Consider the following 15,137-nt stretch of genomic DNA (forward strand, 5'->3'; position numbering starts at 1 on the left):
AGCTAGCTGAACAGCGTATCTACACCTCCAATCAGTCACTCAATTGGAAAGATGAAGGCTTTTCCTGGAACACCTCAAATCAAAACATTCCTAAAATCATGTGTACTGCCAGGAAGAATGCCACCGAAACAGAGTACAGAGTAAATTGACACTATCATTTGGGGATTTGTAGAAGAAAAAGCAATCCTCTCAGCTCACAAGTTGAATTCATGCCTTTAGCGGCTTATTGAAGGCACAGGAATTTCATCACTGCAAACACTACATCTCCACTAGTGCGGTTCCAGAACATGCCAAGCACATTCTAAATCATAATCCGAGTACGTAAATGACATTTGGCAGGCAAATTCATTTGCACATCCATAGAACCAAACCTGCACATCAGCAGAATTTCAATTTGGTGCAACACACCATCATACAGAAATGTTTTGATCCAATACTATTCTGCGACACTGATATACCCTCAAGGAACATGGTCTTCCTCATGGGACATTCATGTGCTAGACATTTGTTTTTACACACAGATTAAGCTGCAATATGCACTGCCAATTTCTTTTGTTCCAAAGGCGTCACTAGCTTTTCACATTAACCAGGAAATAACACTGCCTATTCTGCTTGCTTTGGCTCATACTTGTCCTTATGCAACCCCACCTAATCCTGATGTTTTGAGAGCTTTACCATTATGCCTTGCAGAAACTACAATCTTTGGAAGCTCAAGATCATTTCTTGTCACCCATTCTGGACTTCCTGCTAAGAATGCAGTCAAATTTACGCAACGTTCTATCGGATCCAAAGCAGTCTTCCAGGGAGTCTACAGGCCTTTTAGGACTTTATATGACAAATAGATTTTGTTGGGGTCCATGTGCAACACCCCAACTGTGGAAAATGGTTTAGGCTGCGTAATTTGATTTAGCAAAGAGAGCTGGTAATTTAGTGTCAGTATTTTGCTGTTTGGTTTGGCAGTTCCAGACAAGTGTTATTTGTAGTTACATTTGACACACTTTAGAGAGCATCACAGAGCCTTAAGTGATGAAAGAAGGAGGAACAATGTAATAACTTTGCTTATTATAGTTTGGTTGCTTATTATATTTTGAGGTTAGAGCAAGGGTATGGTTTAATAGCTTTGTAGCTAGATGTCGTGACTTAGGTTGTGCTTTGGTTGTATTAGGATAGGTTTCATTCTATACCCAGCACAGCTTCGTGCTATAGAAACATGATGGTTGTGTGCTGTGGTAGCAAGAGTTCTGCCATGTTGGATTCGGCCCTGTTAGAATGTTCTACTGTTCTTTGTTCTGCTGCGACATGTATTATACAAGACATTTGTTGCAGGTTCTTATCCGACACATTACCACCAACTAGTGCTTACATTAGTTTTACTTGCGATGACGGCATTTGTGTGCATCAGTGCCTGCATCAGAGAGATTACATTGTCCCATTCATCTAGTGCTCACCATTAGCTCAATCAAAAGGTTAGAGTTACACAACCATATTTACCTTACAAACAATATTTTTGATGTGATTCCCAAAAGCTGATTTAAAACAAGCTGCACTTCAATTGATCCAATCCACTGGCGTGATCCAACGAATGCTGTTGGCTTGTCCCCGACATCAACAAGAGCCTGGTCACAAATAGAAGACAAGCTTTAGTGACACAAGAACAGGTTTTATTTTTGTGCATTAGTGCTATCAATATTCAGAATCAAAAATGGTGGGCCCAATCGATATATTGTGTAGCGGACGAGCATCCTTGGCATACCGCCTGACAACCGGCTGGTCAGTGTACATGGTCATTGGTAAAAGTTCTGTGAAGTCTCTTGGATGTGCCTGGAATCAAGGACTAAGACAGTGGACATTAAAGGCTCATACAACCGCACAGCAGCATGTGAGCGCAAAGATGTACACATGGAAAAGTCTCTAAAGGAGGACTGATTGCCTCATCATTCTTCACAAACCATGTTTACTTCGCAGGTTTCTTTTTTAAGTTGCAATATCAATGCAATGTTTAACATTTTGTAAATGGAACACTATCTTCTACGGGATAGTCAATCCTCTCCTCATACACAGCTACTCCATGACCTCAAAGCAAGTCTACAAATGTTTATCCTGCTTGCAATGCTTTACATTTTTCAGTTGTGAGGCAATTCTATGTGGCCCCGATCATCACTTCTAGGATATTGACATTCCGTCACTTAATAATGGGAAATGGATTGTATCAAAATTGTATAAATCCTTTTACAGGCACATATTAGGCTCACCGCTAATATCCCGGCAAAAAAAAAGAAACACGTGATTTAAAGCTAAAGTGTGCCATTGCTATGCAGATATGGATTCAATTCTAAATGAAGTTGCTGACTCGGCCCTAATTACATGACGCTGGAATTAAAGTGGCTAAACTACCTCCTTTTTCTAATTTAACTGGCACTATGCTCCGGCAGAACCATGGCTGAATGTCCTGGGAAAGTCTCCTCTTGCAATGGTAAATCTGCAAGAACTATTGATTAGGATCTGACCAAACCGGGAAGACGGTACTTAATGGGGGACATGCATGCACAGTAAAGAAGTGAAAGTGACCAAGATCTGCCAACCCAAACCATAATTTGGAAAGAAGATCACTAAGGAAGCAGTGACCAAAACATTGGGGAAGGTAACTAAGAACAGGAAATGTCAGAGGGAACCTACTGGATCAGGGGGTAAATCGAACAGGTTATACTGTATAGTCTTAAAGAAAACTAATGTTGCCATGACCCAAGCTCAGCTCTCAACTAGTTAAGATCATAACATTTGAGGACCATGTGAAAAAGGCAGGGACAACAGCTTACAAATGCATGAACCCACACAGAAAGGCTAGTGTGTGGCAAAGCAGGCATTGCTGCTCACCCTCAGAAGACCCTTTGATGATCAAAACTGAATTGCTTCCTGTAGAACTTGCTATGCTACCTACACTCCTGCACTACATGCAGAAAGCGCTTCAAATAACAGCATTGTGGGAACTCAAAGAGGCAATGAATCTGAAAGAAAGGCGTGCATTCTGCAGAGGTACTGCATCTTAGCCTGAAAACAGCATCCATTAGGGAAAATAAACGCGATCAGCTATGGGTGGAACACTTATTTGCTCTGTGTACACCAATGCATGCTAAAAAATAATAAGCATGCCTGCAACCCAAATAATCTTCACCTCTTCTGCTGCGCTGCCGAGGCCCGCCACGGAAATGGCAGTGTGGATCCTCACAGATCATCTTAGGAGTGTTTTTTTGTCCTAAGCAATAGGTCACGAGCTGCCACAGGGGTCATTTCAGATACTATTGCGTTCAGTACCCAGTTTTCAAATCCATGGTGCTAATAGCAATAATCACCCGTTCCCTGGGGTGTACCGGCTAGTAACTGCCCAGGACCCAAGTTAATAGGCCCGAGTGTAAGGATTCCCAGAGGACAGTGAAAGATTTGGCGCACAATATGTCTGCGGGCTAGTGTGTGCCAATGATGCACATCTAGGCCTCTCCATTTGCTAGTAGGCGGATATGCAAACTAAATGCAGGGACATTTTAGGGTGAATGTGTAAAATCAAACAAACAATCCAGTGCACAAGCCACACCCCCAAGAACTGTATTAGTTTGAGAAAAAAAACACACATGCATCAAACACTTAATTTACTTAACGTGTGCTTATCTTTTGAAACTTATGGAAATGTAGTCTGTGCAAATTCTCAGAAAAAAAGAAGTTTTCATTGTGAATTGTAGGCTTTACCTTGCGCCAACCTAGAAAGGTATGGCTTGCCCTTTATGTTTTACAATTCATTTTTACTTAGAGCAAAGCACTAATGAATATAAGGTATTGGTTGTTATTTCTTGGGAGGAGGCCTTCCCCAGCTCACGTGTAACCTGCGTGTAAAGCAGTCACCTGATACCTTTTGTAAGCCTGCATGCAACCACTGCAACAGGAGTGCCGCCTCAGCACAGGTATAAATAAAGTCGTGTTGTCACGGAAATATGTATTTGGATTATCGATAGAAACTATACTCATGAGCGCGTGCACACTTAAAAAGGAGATTAAAAGAATGGGAGTTTGTCAGCTTCGTCTAGGTGTTATTTTTCTAGTATTGTGAGGATACCAATCTACTGTATTTAAATATGGACAGCAAAAGGTTGGACATTTTGAAAATGGTTAAATCCAATAATTGTTGGGAAAGGGCTAAAAACCAGTGTGGCAACCCTGAATACCGACACAAATGGAACATTCCAAGCTGCTTGACAGGAAGACTCTTCTGAGCAGAAGTGACAGTGAGTGGTTAAGGCAGAGCTGACCAAGGTAGCCCATGGCCTCAGAAATCCCTCTTGTGACCAGATTCCTCTCCTTTACCCCCAAACTGGGGTCTGAGCAGTCCACCATACAGCCTGTAAGGTCGTCACTGTTCATGGCTTGAGTAAGAAAGGAAATAAACGGGTTTGAACCGCTCATCAGGTGTGCTGTGTCTTGCTCAAGGGTTACTTGGAGAACCCTATAGTACTCCTAAAGGGGCGACACCACACATGACACCCAGGTGTGTCTAAACAGTAAAAGATTGAGGTGGTACACCATATGAGAACAGGCCCCTCCCATGCAGCCACAGCGCCAGTGCACGCCCCTCTCACCATCTAGGAACCTAACACGTGCAGGGAAGGCAGAATAGGAACAAAAGGGTTGCACACGTTAGCTCCATCACAATAGTTTACATTGTCAATCCTGCTTGTTGCAAAATATTATCAATTGTGTCATTTTGGCAGAGGCTTGAACAAAAGGTATTTAACAAATGTAAAGAGTAATTATCTAAAGCGTTCCGCCTTTTAAGGCCACCATTTGCTGTTATGGAACAAGTCCTCAATTAGCGGTTAGAAAAGAAGTAAATGTTATTTCAGCAATAATTCATTCGAGGGGCAGAGGGGGGCATTATGGGGTGGTAAAGGCCCTCAGTCTGAGTTAACAGTCCCAAACAAGGCGAGGACCATTTACGAGAGCAAAGGCACCTTAACACTGGAAGTGGGGGCATTATTGCCGTTATAATATTCCCCTCTGTAGAAAGTTCTATTCAAAACCTGGAAAGACAAAGGAGAAACATTGAAACGTTGGAACAGAAGACTTATACCAGCGATTAGTATCCAGGGGAGTGGTGCCAGCCAATCAGTAGGCTAGGAACCCGGAACTAAACTGCTGGTATAAACCTACATTCCATTTCTGCTTATGGCAAAACACTCCCCCTGAGCTTCAGTTTTTAAAACGTTTGCCTGGTGTCCCTTGAACCTGCGATCCGGCCGGCCGGCCCCTGCCCTCTTCACCCTGCATGTAGCTCCCCCTAAACACCACCCGACCTCCAAAACTCACCTGCCCTTCTGCTGCTCCGTGCGCATTTCCCTCCTCAATGTCCTAGCACAGGACTACTCTCCTTTGTTTAGTGTTAGCCATTTTTGTTTTTTAAATTAGTCGGTAATGTGCAAAATGTGCAGTTGCGTTTTCCCTTAAAAAATATTAGCAACCCAAACAATTGCCTGGGGGACCAGTAGCATTAATTACCCAGTTCTGTGGTGTGCTCTTCCAGTTTGTTTATTTCCGCTTCTACTGCTGCTCTCATATGAAGGGGACTCTCTGATGTCGTACTGCTTGTAGTTCTATCGTGGGATCAATGTGGAGTTTTACTGATCTCCCTTTTAGGCATCCAATGCCTTCAAACCGTTTTTTGTGCTTCGCTAGCAGGTGATCAATTTCTTTGGACTGAATTACGCAGTTGAATTGAATAAGTGCTAGTTGTTCTGCCGTTGGGCAACCGAGCAGGGTTTCTATTTCTGCATCTACGAATGCGAGTTTTGCAGCTCTTTCCATGATGCGTGAGAACAGTCTTGAAGTACCCCACAACGTGCAGAGCTTTTTGCAGCCGTAGGCGTACAGCAGTACAGTCCTTCGTTGAAGGAGGGGTCTGGGATAGAGTTTGTCAAACCTGGTGGTCGGCATGACATTTACCGTGGCCCCTGTGTCGATCATCATGGTTACCAGGATATCTCCCACTGCCATGGTGCAGCAGTGTGATTTGTTTTCACTGGTCTGCTTGCCTTGTCTGGGTTTGACCGCTGATGATATGTGGATCTTCTCTCGCCGGGGGTTTCGGTGTCTGTTTGCATAGCTTGGGGATTGTTCTCTGCTTGACTGTCTGTCATCACTGCTGTTGCTGTCAGTGTCTTCTCCTTCTATTGCTCGGGCCCGGCCCTTACTGCCTTCTGGTGCTTTGCCTGGTTGTCTCTTCTGCCGGTGGTCGTGCTGTCTTGAGTGGTCTGGTGGTGCGCCACGGGGGCTTGCATCGTTTCTTCAGTCTGGGGTGTTCCTCCGGGGCGAGTGAAGCTTGGCCTTTTGGGAACTGCGGCACACTGATGCATAATGGTTTACATAAGTGTGTAATGGTTTACCTTCCTGCATTTGTGGCAAGGTGTGCCATATGCTGGGCAGGGTTCACCCCTATGTTGCTGACCTGGCAGCTTTTCGGTCAGGTGGCTGGCTGCCCTTGTCAGGGTCTGCGCTGTTGCAGCGCGTTGACCGTGGTCATGCTGTTATGCAGTGTTTCGGTGTCCAACGGCAGACGGCTGATTATCTGCTCCATCTCCGACATGTGCTTGTTGGTACTTTCCCGCAGTAATCCCATGGACAGGATGGTGTCTAGTGGCATGTTTGTCTCAGATAGGATGGGCCGCCGTAGCTTGTCTGAGGATAGTCCATGTATTACTTGTTGCCTCAACGCAAACTCTTCGTCCGGGAAGTCGCAGCTCAGGAAGTCGCAGCTCAGGGCCATCTCCCGCATTCGGCTGTGGAAATCGATGTTCTCCTGTGGACCCAGTCTTGCTTGGCTCATCTTGAACCTTTCAAAGTCAGGGCTGACTTCAGGTTTGAACTTCCTGGTGAGGACGTCTTTTGCCGTCTCATAGTAGTCCTCTGTGCTCCGGTCCGGGAGTGCATTAAACAGTCGAAGGGCCATGGTGCCCAAGTTGAGCATGAGGGAGGCTCTCTACTTCTCCTCGCTGGTGATTTCCTGTGTCTTGATGCGCAACTCAAACTGCTGGATCCAGCGGAGTCCTATGCGGAGTCCAAAAGGGTTGAAAAGGTTGCATGAAGGTCCTTTACGTGTTGTCCAGCCATGTGCTGCTGTCGGGATTTCGGCCTTGTTGCCTCTGTGGCATTGCTGCAGTGTCGTCCGCCATGTTGTGAGGTGCCTGGGGTATGCTGGCTGTGCTTCCTTGCCCATGCTTAGCAGTGCTGTTGGGCCGGGGCTTACTTGCGTGGCACTGGCTGTATGTGCAGGCACTACCTTGGGTGGCTGTGTTTAAAAACCTAGTCTTTGCCAGTAGAGGACGTCGGCTGGAGGCCTGTGCTTTGTGCTGCACTGTGATAGCCTGTTGTGAGTGCTCCTACGGTGTTGTTTCTGGTCTTAAGTGCTTCTCAGGGCCTTCCCGTGGCTTGACAGCTGTTCCTTGCTGTTGCCTTGTGAACACGTGGCCTGCGGTGTGTCTACGGCTCTTGTGGGTCCCTCAGGGTGTTCAGTGTGTGTGTTGCCGCCTTTGGGGCACTGGCATCCTTGTGGGTGTTTCCCATATGCTTGTTGGGCCTTTGTATTGGGCCTGTGGGCTGCCGGGTGTTATGCTTGAACCAAAATGGCACTGGTGAGCAATGCATTCTGGGAGCACTCGGAGCCATGATGGATATTTACTTCATGCCACAGTGAAAAACTGCACACATTTTGCTGAGTGTTAGATTCACGGTGCTGAGGAAAACATGCGTTCCAAACCTGGTATGCGGTCAAGGACATTTCTGCTGGGAAAGCTAACTTTGTTATGGTTTGTTATGAGCGTGTTTTTTAGAGGAGGGAGGCACTCTGCTCCTTGAGGGTGGCTGTCGATTGACCCAGCTGGCAACCAACGGCTGCTCATCAATGCGCAAGTGCCATTTCCAGAAGGTTCGAGAATCGCCACCCCTTTTCGGAGTGTGCATATATGCAGGGCCCCGGGGGTGGTCAGGTGAGACTTCAGCCGGAGGAGGACGCTTACGTCTGGCATTCCTGTGAGCTGTGGTGCTCTCGGCCTGGCTGTTCCCGGGGTCTTCCAGCCGCTTCTGGGCAAGAGGAGGAATCCAGTTACGCTCACGGTGATGTATTTCCTTTTGAATGCTTTGCTTCTTCTGTGATTTATGTCTATATTACTTCTGTGAGTTATTTCTATGTTATTACTGGTTGCTTTTAAACTTTGAATAAATAGCCGTATAAGTGCTGATTATCTTCTAAGAGTGTGTGGTTGCGAGTTATTGCGTCTTTCTGCATTCAAAATATTGGCTCTATAATTGCATCAGTGATTTATGAGTTACCGTGCACTTTGGGGAGTGCAATACATTTTTGGCGTCACGAACAGGATACTTGTGATGAGTCGCTCGAGTATTCAAGAATCTGTTTGAACGTAGATAGGATTCGGTTATCTTGCAGGTGAAAGTAAGTGGGTAGTGAAGTTGTTGAGTAGTGAAGTTTTTTCCTTTGCCGGTGTGTGCGTGCCTGTGGGAGTGATTGCAGTGTGGAGAGAAAAAATATACAGATATAAAGAGGTTTTGTTGCGTTTGTGATGAGGAGTAGTTTGTTCAGGAAAAAGAGCGTTACCGCTGGCGGTGACTGTTCTGATGTTGTTATTCCAGGCTGGACTAAGAGTCCATATGATAAGTTGGCCCAGGCGTGGGCATGTGGTGCAGGGCTAAGTGAAACATGGGATCAAGGATTGGGAGATGCCGATCCGTCTGATGTAATGGCATGCTTGCAACAAGTTCCAGTGGAACGTGGCAGAGAATGTGCGGCATTAGGTAGGCGAGGTTGGGTTCTTTTGCATGCTTATAGGAAAATACATCAAATGAAGGTGAAAATGAAAAATGAGGTTTTGCGATTAGAAAGAGAGCTGGCTGCAGAAAGGCAGACTGCGTTAATGCAGCAGATTCAAATGATACTTGTGAGGTGGTCAAAGAGGCAACAGAACCAAGGGAGGACCCTATTCTAGTAATGAGACCCAGCCAACAAAAGGTTAACCCAGCAAATCCAAAGAAAACTACATGTCCCAGAAACCACCACGAGAAACGAAACCAAGGAGGGGGCAGAGACAGAATTAAAAAGGGAAAACGGCATAGGTACAATCCAATCATACGGCATGGAAATAGGTGTACCAGAGACTGGCACTGGTGCAATGCAGTCAGCCCGCATAGAGATGGGTGGCCCCAGGGACATACAGGGTGGGGTCAAACAGTGCATGAAACTGGGTGGAAGGAGGAAAGAAAACGCCCTGCAGGTGTGGGGAATGGGAGGGAAAACTGGCTGGAGACTGAAGGGAGGGGAGGAGCAGAGAGGGGGTTAAATGCAGCAACAGAGAGCTCACCAGGTATTTCTGATTACAGCTGCAAGCTGAGCCGGAGACCAGAGAGGAATGGAAAGGATCCCCAGGTGATTGGGACTGGGCATACTAGAAGGCTCACTGAGAGGCACAGGGGAGATCCCTATCAGAGGCGGACTCGCTGAGGAGAAGCGCCAGCCGTCAACCATTAATCAAGGACTGTGCATTCCGTGTGGATTTTTTCTTTTTGTTTTCCTAACCCAGTGAACAGAGGGTGAGTCAGACTGAAGGCTAAGGTCCGTGGAGAAAAGAATTAAGTTGACTTTATTTTCCCTTTTAACGATGCGAGAAGCCAAGTGGAGCTTCCTTTGAACTCTGGACTTCATTAACCCTTTCACGGAAACCAAACCTCATGAAAACTAATACTGTTTGATGTGCACAAGGAGGGCTGTTGCTTAGGTTAACACGCAATAAATCTTTTGTTAAACCTACATCCGACTACAGCCTACTATTTTACAATACTGTTTAAAGATAAGGCTGACACATATCAGGCTGTGGCCGAGACGGCAGCAGTCAGAGTAGCCTGGTATAAGTATGGGAAAAGACGGGGAGGGGTCAATAAAAGAAAGGTGGCAGCTGTAATCGCTACAGCTGGTGTGGACTGGGATCTGGATAAGTGGGATGGTGATATTTTTGACTCAACCAGTCTAGAAAGTAGTTCCGCAAATGAGTCTGACCCCAAAATGAAAGTGAAACAGAAAACAGTGGCGGCTAAGCCCGTTAGAAGATGGCGAGCCGGACCCCACCCGCAGAATCCTGCTGGCGGAATGGTGGATTTAACCACGCTGGAGGATTACACACAGCAGGAGGTTGGGGAAATTATTACCCGTTTGAGGCAAAAATCAGGGGAAGCTTTATTGACATGGATGGCGAGATTGCTAGATGGGGGTGCTGCAGGGTTGTTAGTAGATTCCACGGATTCACCACGTTTTGTACCCCTGTCAATTGACACCAATGTACAGGAGGTCTTAAGGGCAGGACCACCCCCTGACGGAAATGGTCAAGATACACAGGTGTCTTTATTGCGCCTGATAGCCCAAGCATGTAACCGTAAATACCCCATTACCACAGATTGGCCTAGCGAAGAAACAAAGTGGTATACGTTGAGAGAGGCAATTCAAAAAGTCAGAGAGCATGCTATGAAAGAGGCGATTCACATAGATGCTCCTGATCAAATGGGAGCCATGCTGCTCTCAGTTTCAACTCAAAACATGGTGATTAGAACCGCACCACCCGCATACAAAAGTGTCATTATGACCTTGCTCGTAGGTATGACGGGCAAAGCTACTGATGACGTAGCGGATGCCATTCGGCAACTTGCAGATTTAGGGGAGTGGGATAAGAGCGATAACAAGCCATGGGAGAGAGAGGGGCGTAGTGAGAGAAGAACCGAAGGCAGGCGGCAAGATAGCAGAGACTCCCGAGTGTCCCGAAAAGACATGTTTTTGGCTTTGTTAAAAGTTGGTGTGCCACACGAAGAAATTGATGGCATTGAAACCAGAGTAATGTGTGAATTATACAAAAAACGAGGACTTGCAGCCAAAGAGCGCTATAAACAGGTTAAGAAACAGGTAGTCACCACGCCACAGGGGGACACCTCACCTTCTGCTTCCCCTGCGGAAGAACAAGACGAAGGGTGTATGGGGACACCTTCCCCGTACCAGCCAACATACGCTGATTTGAAAAAGGTGGCGAGTGCGATGTTAGAGGCGTAGTCGAGTCACACTCATTCGAAGTTTGACTAGGGCTTCGGCCAAGCTCCAGCAGCATCTGCCCGCATAAAAATTGATAGGCGGCCTCATGTTGATGTTAAGATTTTTTGGGGGCCAGGAAATACACAAGTGGTGCGAGCATTGATAGACACCGGGGCGGAGGCCTCTTTGATTCATGGCAATCCAACACAATTTAAAGGCAAACAGTTTACTATTACAGGTCCAGGGGGAAAGGAGACCCCCGCCGTACAAACGAAAGTGGAGATGAAAATAGGCAATTTGAATAGGCAGAAATACCAAGTGTTGATTGTCCCGATACCTGAATATATAATTGGCCTTAACATTTTGGAAGGGTTAGCCTTGGGACTTGGCGGTAAAACGTACCAGTTTGGGGTGAGTGCATTGATCTGTACACCCATTACCGTAGGCAAATTGAAGATGCCCCCAGTGCAAGTGCCGGTGGCAACCAAGCGGGTAGCAATGAAACAATACTGCATTCCTGGGGGGGCACAAGGAAATTTCAGACACCATCAAAGAGTACGTGGAGGCGGGTGTGTTACGTCCTATTACCACCGCATGGAACAATCCTCTCTGGCCTATTAAAAAGGGAGATGGGTCGTGGAGGATGAAGGTGGATTACCGGGAGTTGAATAAACACACTCCTCCCTTAGTGCCCGCAGTCCCAGATGCCATTACCTTGATTGAGAATGTCCAAAAGTTTGAGGGGACTTGGTATGCAGTGATCGATTTAGCCGATGCATTTTTCTCTGTACCAATTGCTGAAGAGTGTCAAGAGCAGTTTGCATTTTCGTGGAGTGGACGTCAGTACACTTTCACGAGGCTACCTATGGGGTACATACAAAGCCTGACTATCTGTGGCAGAGCACTTAGACAAGATACCGTGTAAACCTGACATACAAATCTCTCATTACATTGATGATATTTTGATTCAGTGCAAGGATGAGCACAGTGTGCAAAGTCAGTTAGATGTCATTATGGAAGGATTGAAGAAGGAAGGGTGGGAGATTAACCCGAGTAAAATTCAAGGTCCAGCTGAGACAGTGATATTCCTAGGGATTCAGTGGCATCATGGGCATCGAGAAATGGTGCCAAAAGCCTGACAGAAAATACTTGAATTCACCACTCCAGTGAACAAAAAGCAAGCTCAGCGGTTTATAGGGCTGTTTGGGTTTTGGAGACAGCACATTCCCCATTCAGGGCAGATATTGGCCTCCCTTTACAAAGTGACATGAAAGAAATATGAGTTTCGGTGGGGGGAGGAGCAGCAGAAAGTCTTTGAGCTGGCGAAAGACACCGTGCAGCAGGTGCTTGATTTATGGCCGTTGAAGGAAGGCGAAGTGGAATTAAATGTGTCTGTACAAGACAATTATGCTAACTGGAGTGTGTGGCAGAAACAAGACAGGAAACGTGTGCCATTGGGGTTTTGGAGTCGTAAGTTGCCCCATGCTGGTAACTCATACACTCGTTTTGAGAAGCAATTGCTGGCGTGTTATTGGGCCCTTGTTGATACCGAGCAAATGACGGTGGGCCGTGATGTATTAATGAGACCAGAAATACCAATCATGCAATGGGTACTGAGCTCTCCTAAAACGCATAGAATAGGACATGCTCAAGAAGCCAGCATAATTAAATGGAAATAGTATATTCAAGACAGAGCCAAATCAGGGAAGGGTGGAGTTGCAAAATTACATGAGCAAGTAGCCAACATACCGCCCTCAGATTACATACCACCGGAAAGTGCCTGAAAAACGTGAGTCTCACGTGAAACGGGGAGTAACTTACAGCGATTTGACCGTGGAGCAAACAGAGCATGCTTGGTTCACGGATGGCTCAGCTCGATATGTGGGAACTGACCGGTACTGGAAAGCAGTGTCGTATAATCCCAAGACAAAAAAGATGTTGACAATGTCAAGGAAAGGGAAGAGCAGTCAGTTTGCAGAGCTTTACGCAGTTTACCAAGCATTGAAGCAAGAGACCCCATGTCAATGTTATGTGTACACAGATTCATGGTCAGTGGCGAATGGATTGGCAGTGTGGTTGCCAACTTGGCAAAATAATGGGTGGAAGATTCATTCAAAAGAGTTGTGGGGAAAAGAACTGTGGCAAGATATTGCAGAAATGTTATCACAAAGTGAAGTCACTGTATATCATGTGGACGCGCATTGTGCCACAGACTCATTAGAACGTTGGTTTAATTCTGTTGCAGACAAACACACCTAGATTTTATCCGTGGAGGCAGAGGCTCAGGAAGACAATTTTGAGGGTTTGGCCAAATGGGCTCATCAGAAATGTGGGCACCTTGGAGAAAAGGCTACTATCAGGTGGGCACAAGCTCGAGGAATCAGTCTTCCTTTAGAAGTAGTGAAAACGATCATTTTGCAATGGCCAGTGTGCCAACACCAACTGCACAGACCTATCCCTCAGATTGTTCGAGGTACATTGCAAAGAGGAAAATTACCAGGTCAAATTTGGCAGATTGATTATATCGGTCCCATGCCAATCAGTAGAGTTTGTCAGTATGCATGCACTATTGTGGATACATACTGAGGATATTTGATGGTTTTGCCGTGCAAACGTGCAACACAACTGAACACCATCAGGTTGTTAGATCAGATCATACTACATTATGGAGTGCCTTTGCAGATTCAAAGTGAGAATGGGTCACATTTCAAAGGCAAATTAATTCAGGAGTATTGTCAGGAAAAGAGCATTGAGTGGTTGTAAAACATACCGTATTACCCAGCTGCTTCAGGGTTAATTGAACGAATGAATGGGTTATTGAAAGAACAGTTGCGCAAATCTGGAGATGGCAATCTGGCAGTATGGCGTGATCGTGTGTTTGATGCGGTGCAAGTATTAAACAATAGACCTGTGAATGAGCATGAAACTCCTTTAATGCGACTAATGACTCCTACTTTACAGGTTCAACCCAATTCAGTCAGAGAAACACTATTGTACTGGGAAATTACTCCGGGTTCTTTAGCTCCCTATCGAGCAACTCCAGAGTCATCAGGGGTAGACTTGCATTCCCATGAAGAAATCAGATTAGACCTGAGAGGGATGGTTGTAATTGAAACAGTGATTGGAGTACAAATTCCCCCACAGCATATAGGATGGATTGCCCCTAGATCTGGTCTAGCATTGAAGGGAGTTCAAGTGTTGGGAGGGGTAATTGATGCTGATTACCAAGGCGAGATTAAAGTCATCATAATGATTACTGGGGACCAATTGTTATCGATCCACAAGGGTGATCGAGTAGCCCAATTGATAATTATTCCTGTTAAGTTGTCCATGATTAAGAATGGGGAGCCTCCTACAGTGTTAACTACCCGTGGGGATCGCGGCTTTGGCTCTTCAGACAGTATGGTACCGGGTGCCAAGGTGTGGGTGGAAAAGCCAAGTGGCCCACCAGTGCCCGCAGATGTCATTGCATCAGGCAAAGATCAAGTAGTTTTAGTCATGGAGCCTGGTAGAAAGAAATAGCAATATGTGCCCGCAGACAAATGTTACCTGAGAGAGAGTGATGTACAACACTGATATCTCTTTTCTGGGTTTGCCTTGTAGATACTGTGTCTGGCTGGTGTAATTGTGGTACTAAATGGACTACTTTTGGGAGAGTTAAACAGCCTCCTGCTCCAACGAAAAATGTCACATCTGTGCCAGTGATCAAGGGGATACTGATAGTGATGAATAGTGTTGTCCCAAAGCAGCCTCATGCCGATGCCAAAAAGCCAGCCAGACCGAAGACATGGATTCATGAAATGCGGCAAACACGTCAGGAGCAAGTGAAAACAACCTTGATGCCAGTCATGCGAGAAGCATTATCAGGACGGCAAAAACATTCTCCTGTGATCACCCAGACGGAGAATATGTGGATATATCTGGCACAGAAGGTGCTCAACATATTGCACTTCTGCCTTACTGATGTGCCCAATGCTGAAGCTTTACTGACTACATGCTTAGTTGCAGTGCCGACACC

The 15,137-nt window shown here is 45.9% G+C and overlaps 1 protein-coding gene across 2 annotated transcripts in view; it reads right to left on the reverse strand.

Moving 5' to 3' along the window:
• Nucleotides 1-15,137, reverse strand: part of UFSP2 (UFM1 specific peptidase 2) — a 356,824-nt gene that overhangs the window by 129,151 nt on the left and 212,536 nt on the right. For both annotated transcript variants that reach the window (XM_069631513.1, XM_069631514.1), the window contains one exon: nucleotides 1,492-1,616. In XM_069631513.1, the coding sequence (XP_069487614.1) occupies nucleotides 1,492-1,616 (125 nt within the window). The remainder of the gene's footprint in view (nucleotides 1-1,491; nucleotides 1,617-15,137) is intronic.

The sequence above is a fragment of the Ambystoma mexicanum genome, chromosome 6q (genome assembly GCF_040938575.1).
Source record: "Ambystoma mexicanum isolate Mex_15411 chromosome 6q, UKY_AmexF1_1, whole genome shotgun sequence".
Classification (NCBI taxonomy): domain Eukaryota; kingdom Metazoa; phylum Chordata; class Amphibia; order Caudata; family Ambystomatidae; genus Ambystoma; species Ambystoma mexicanum.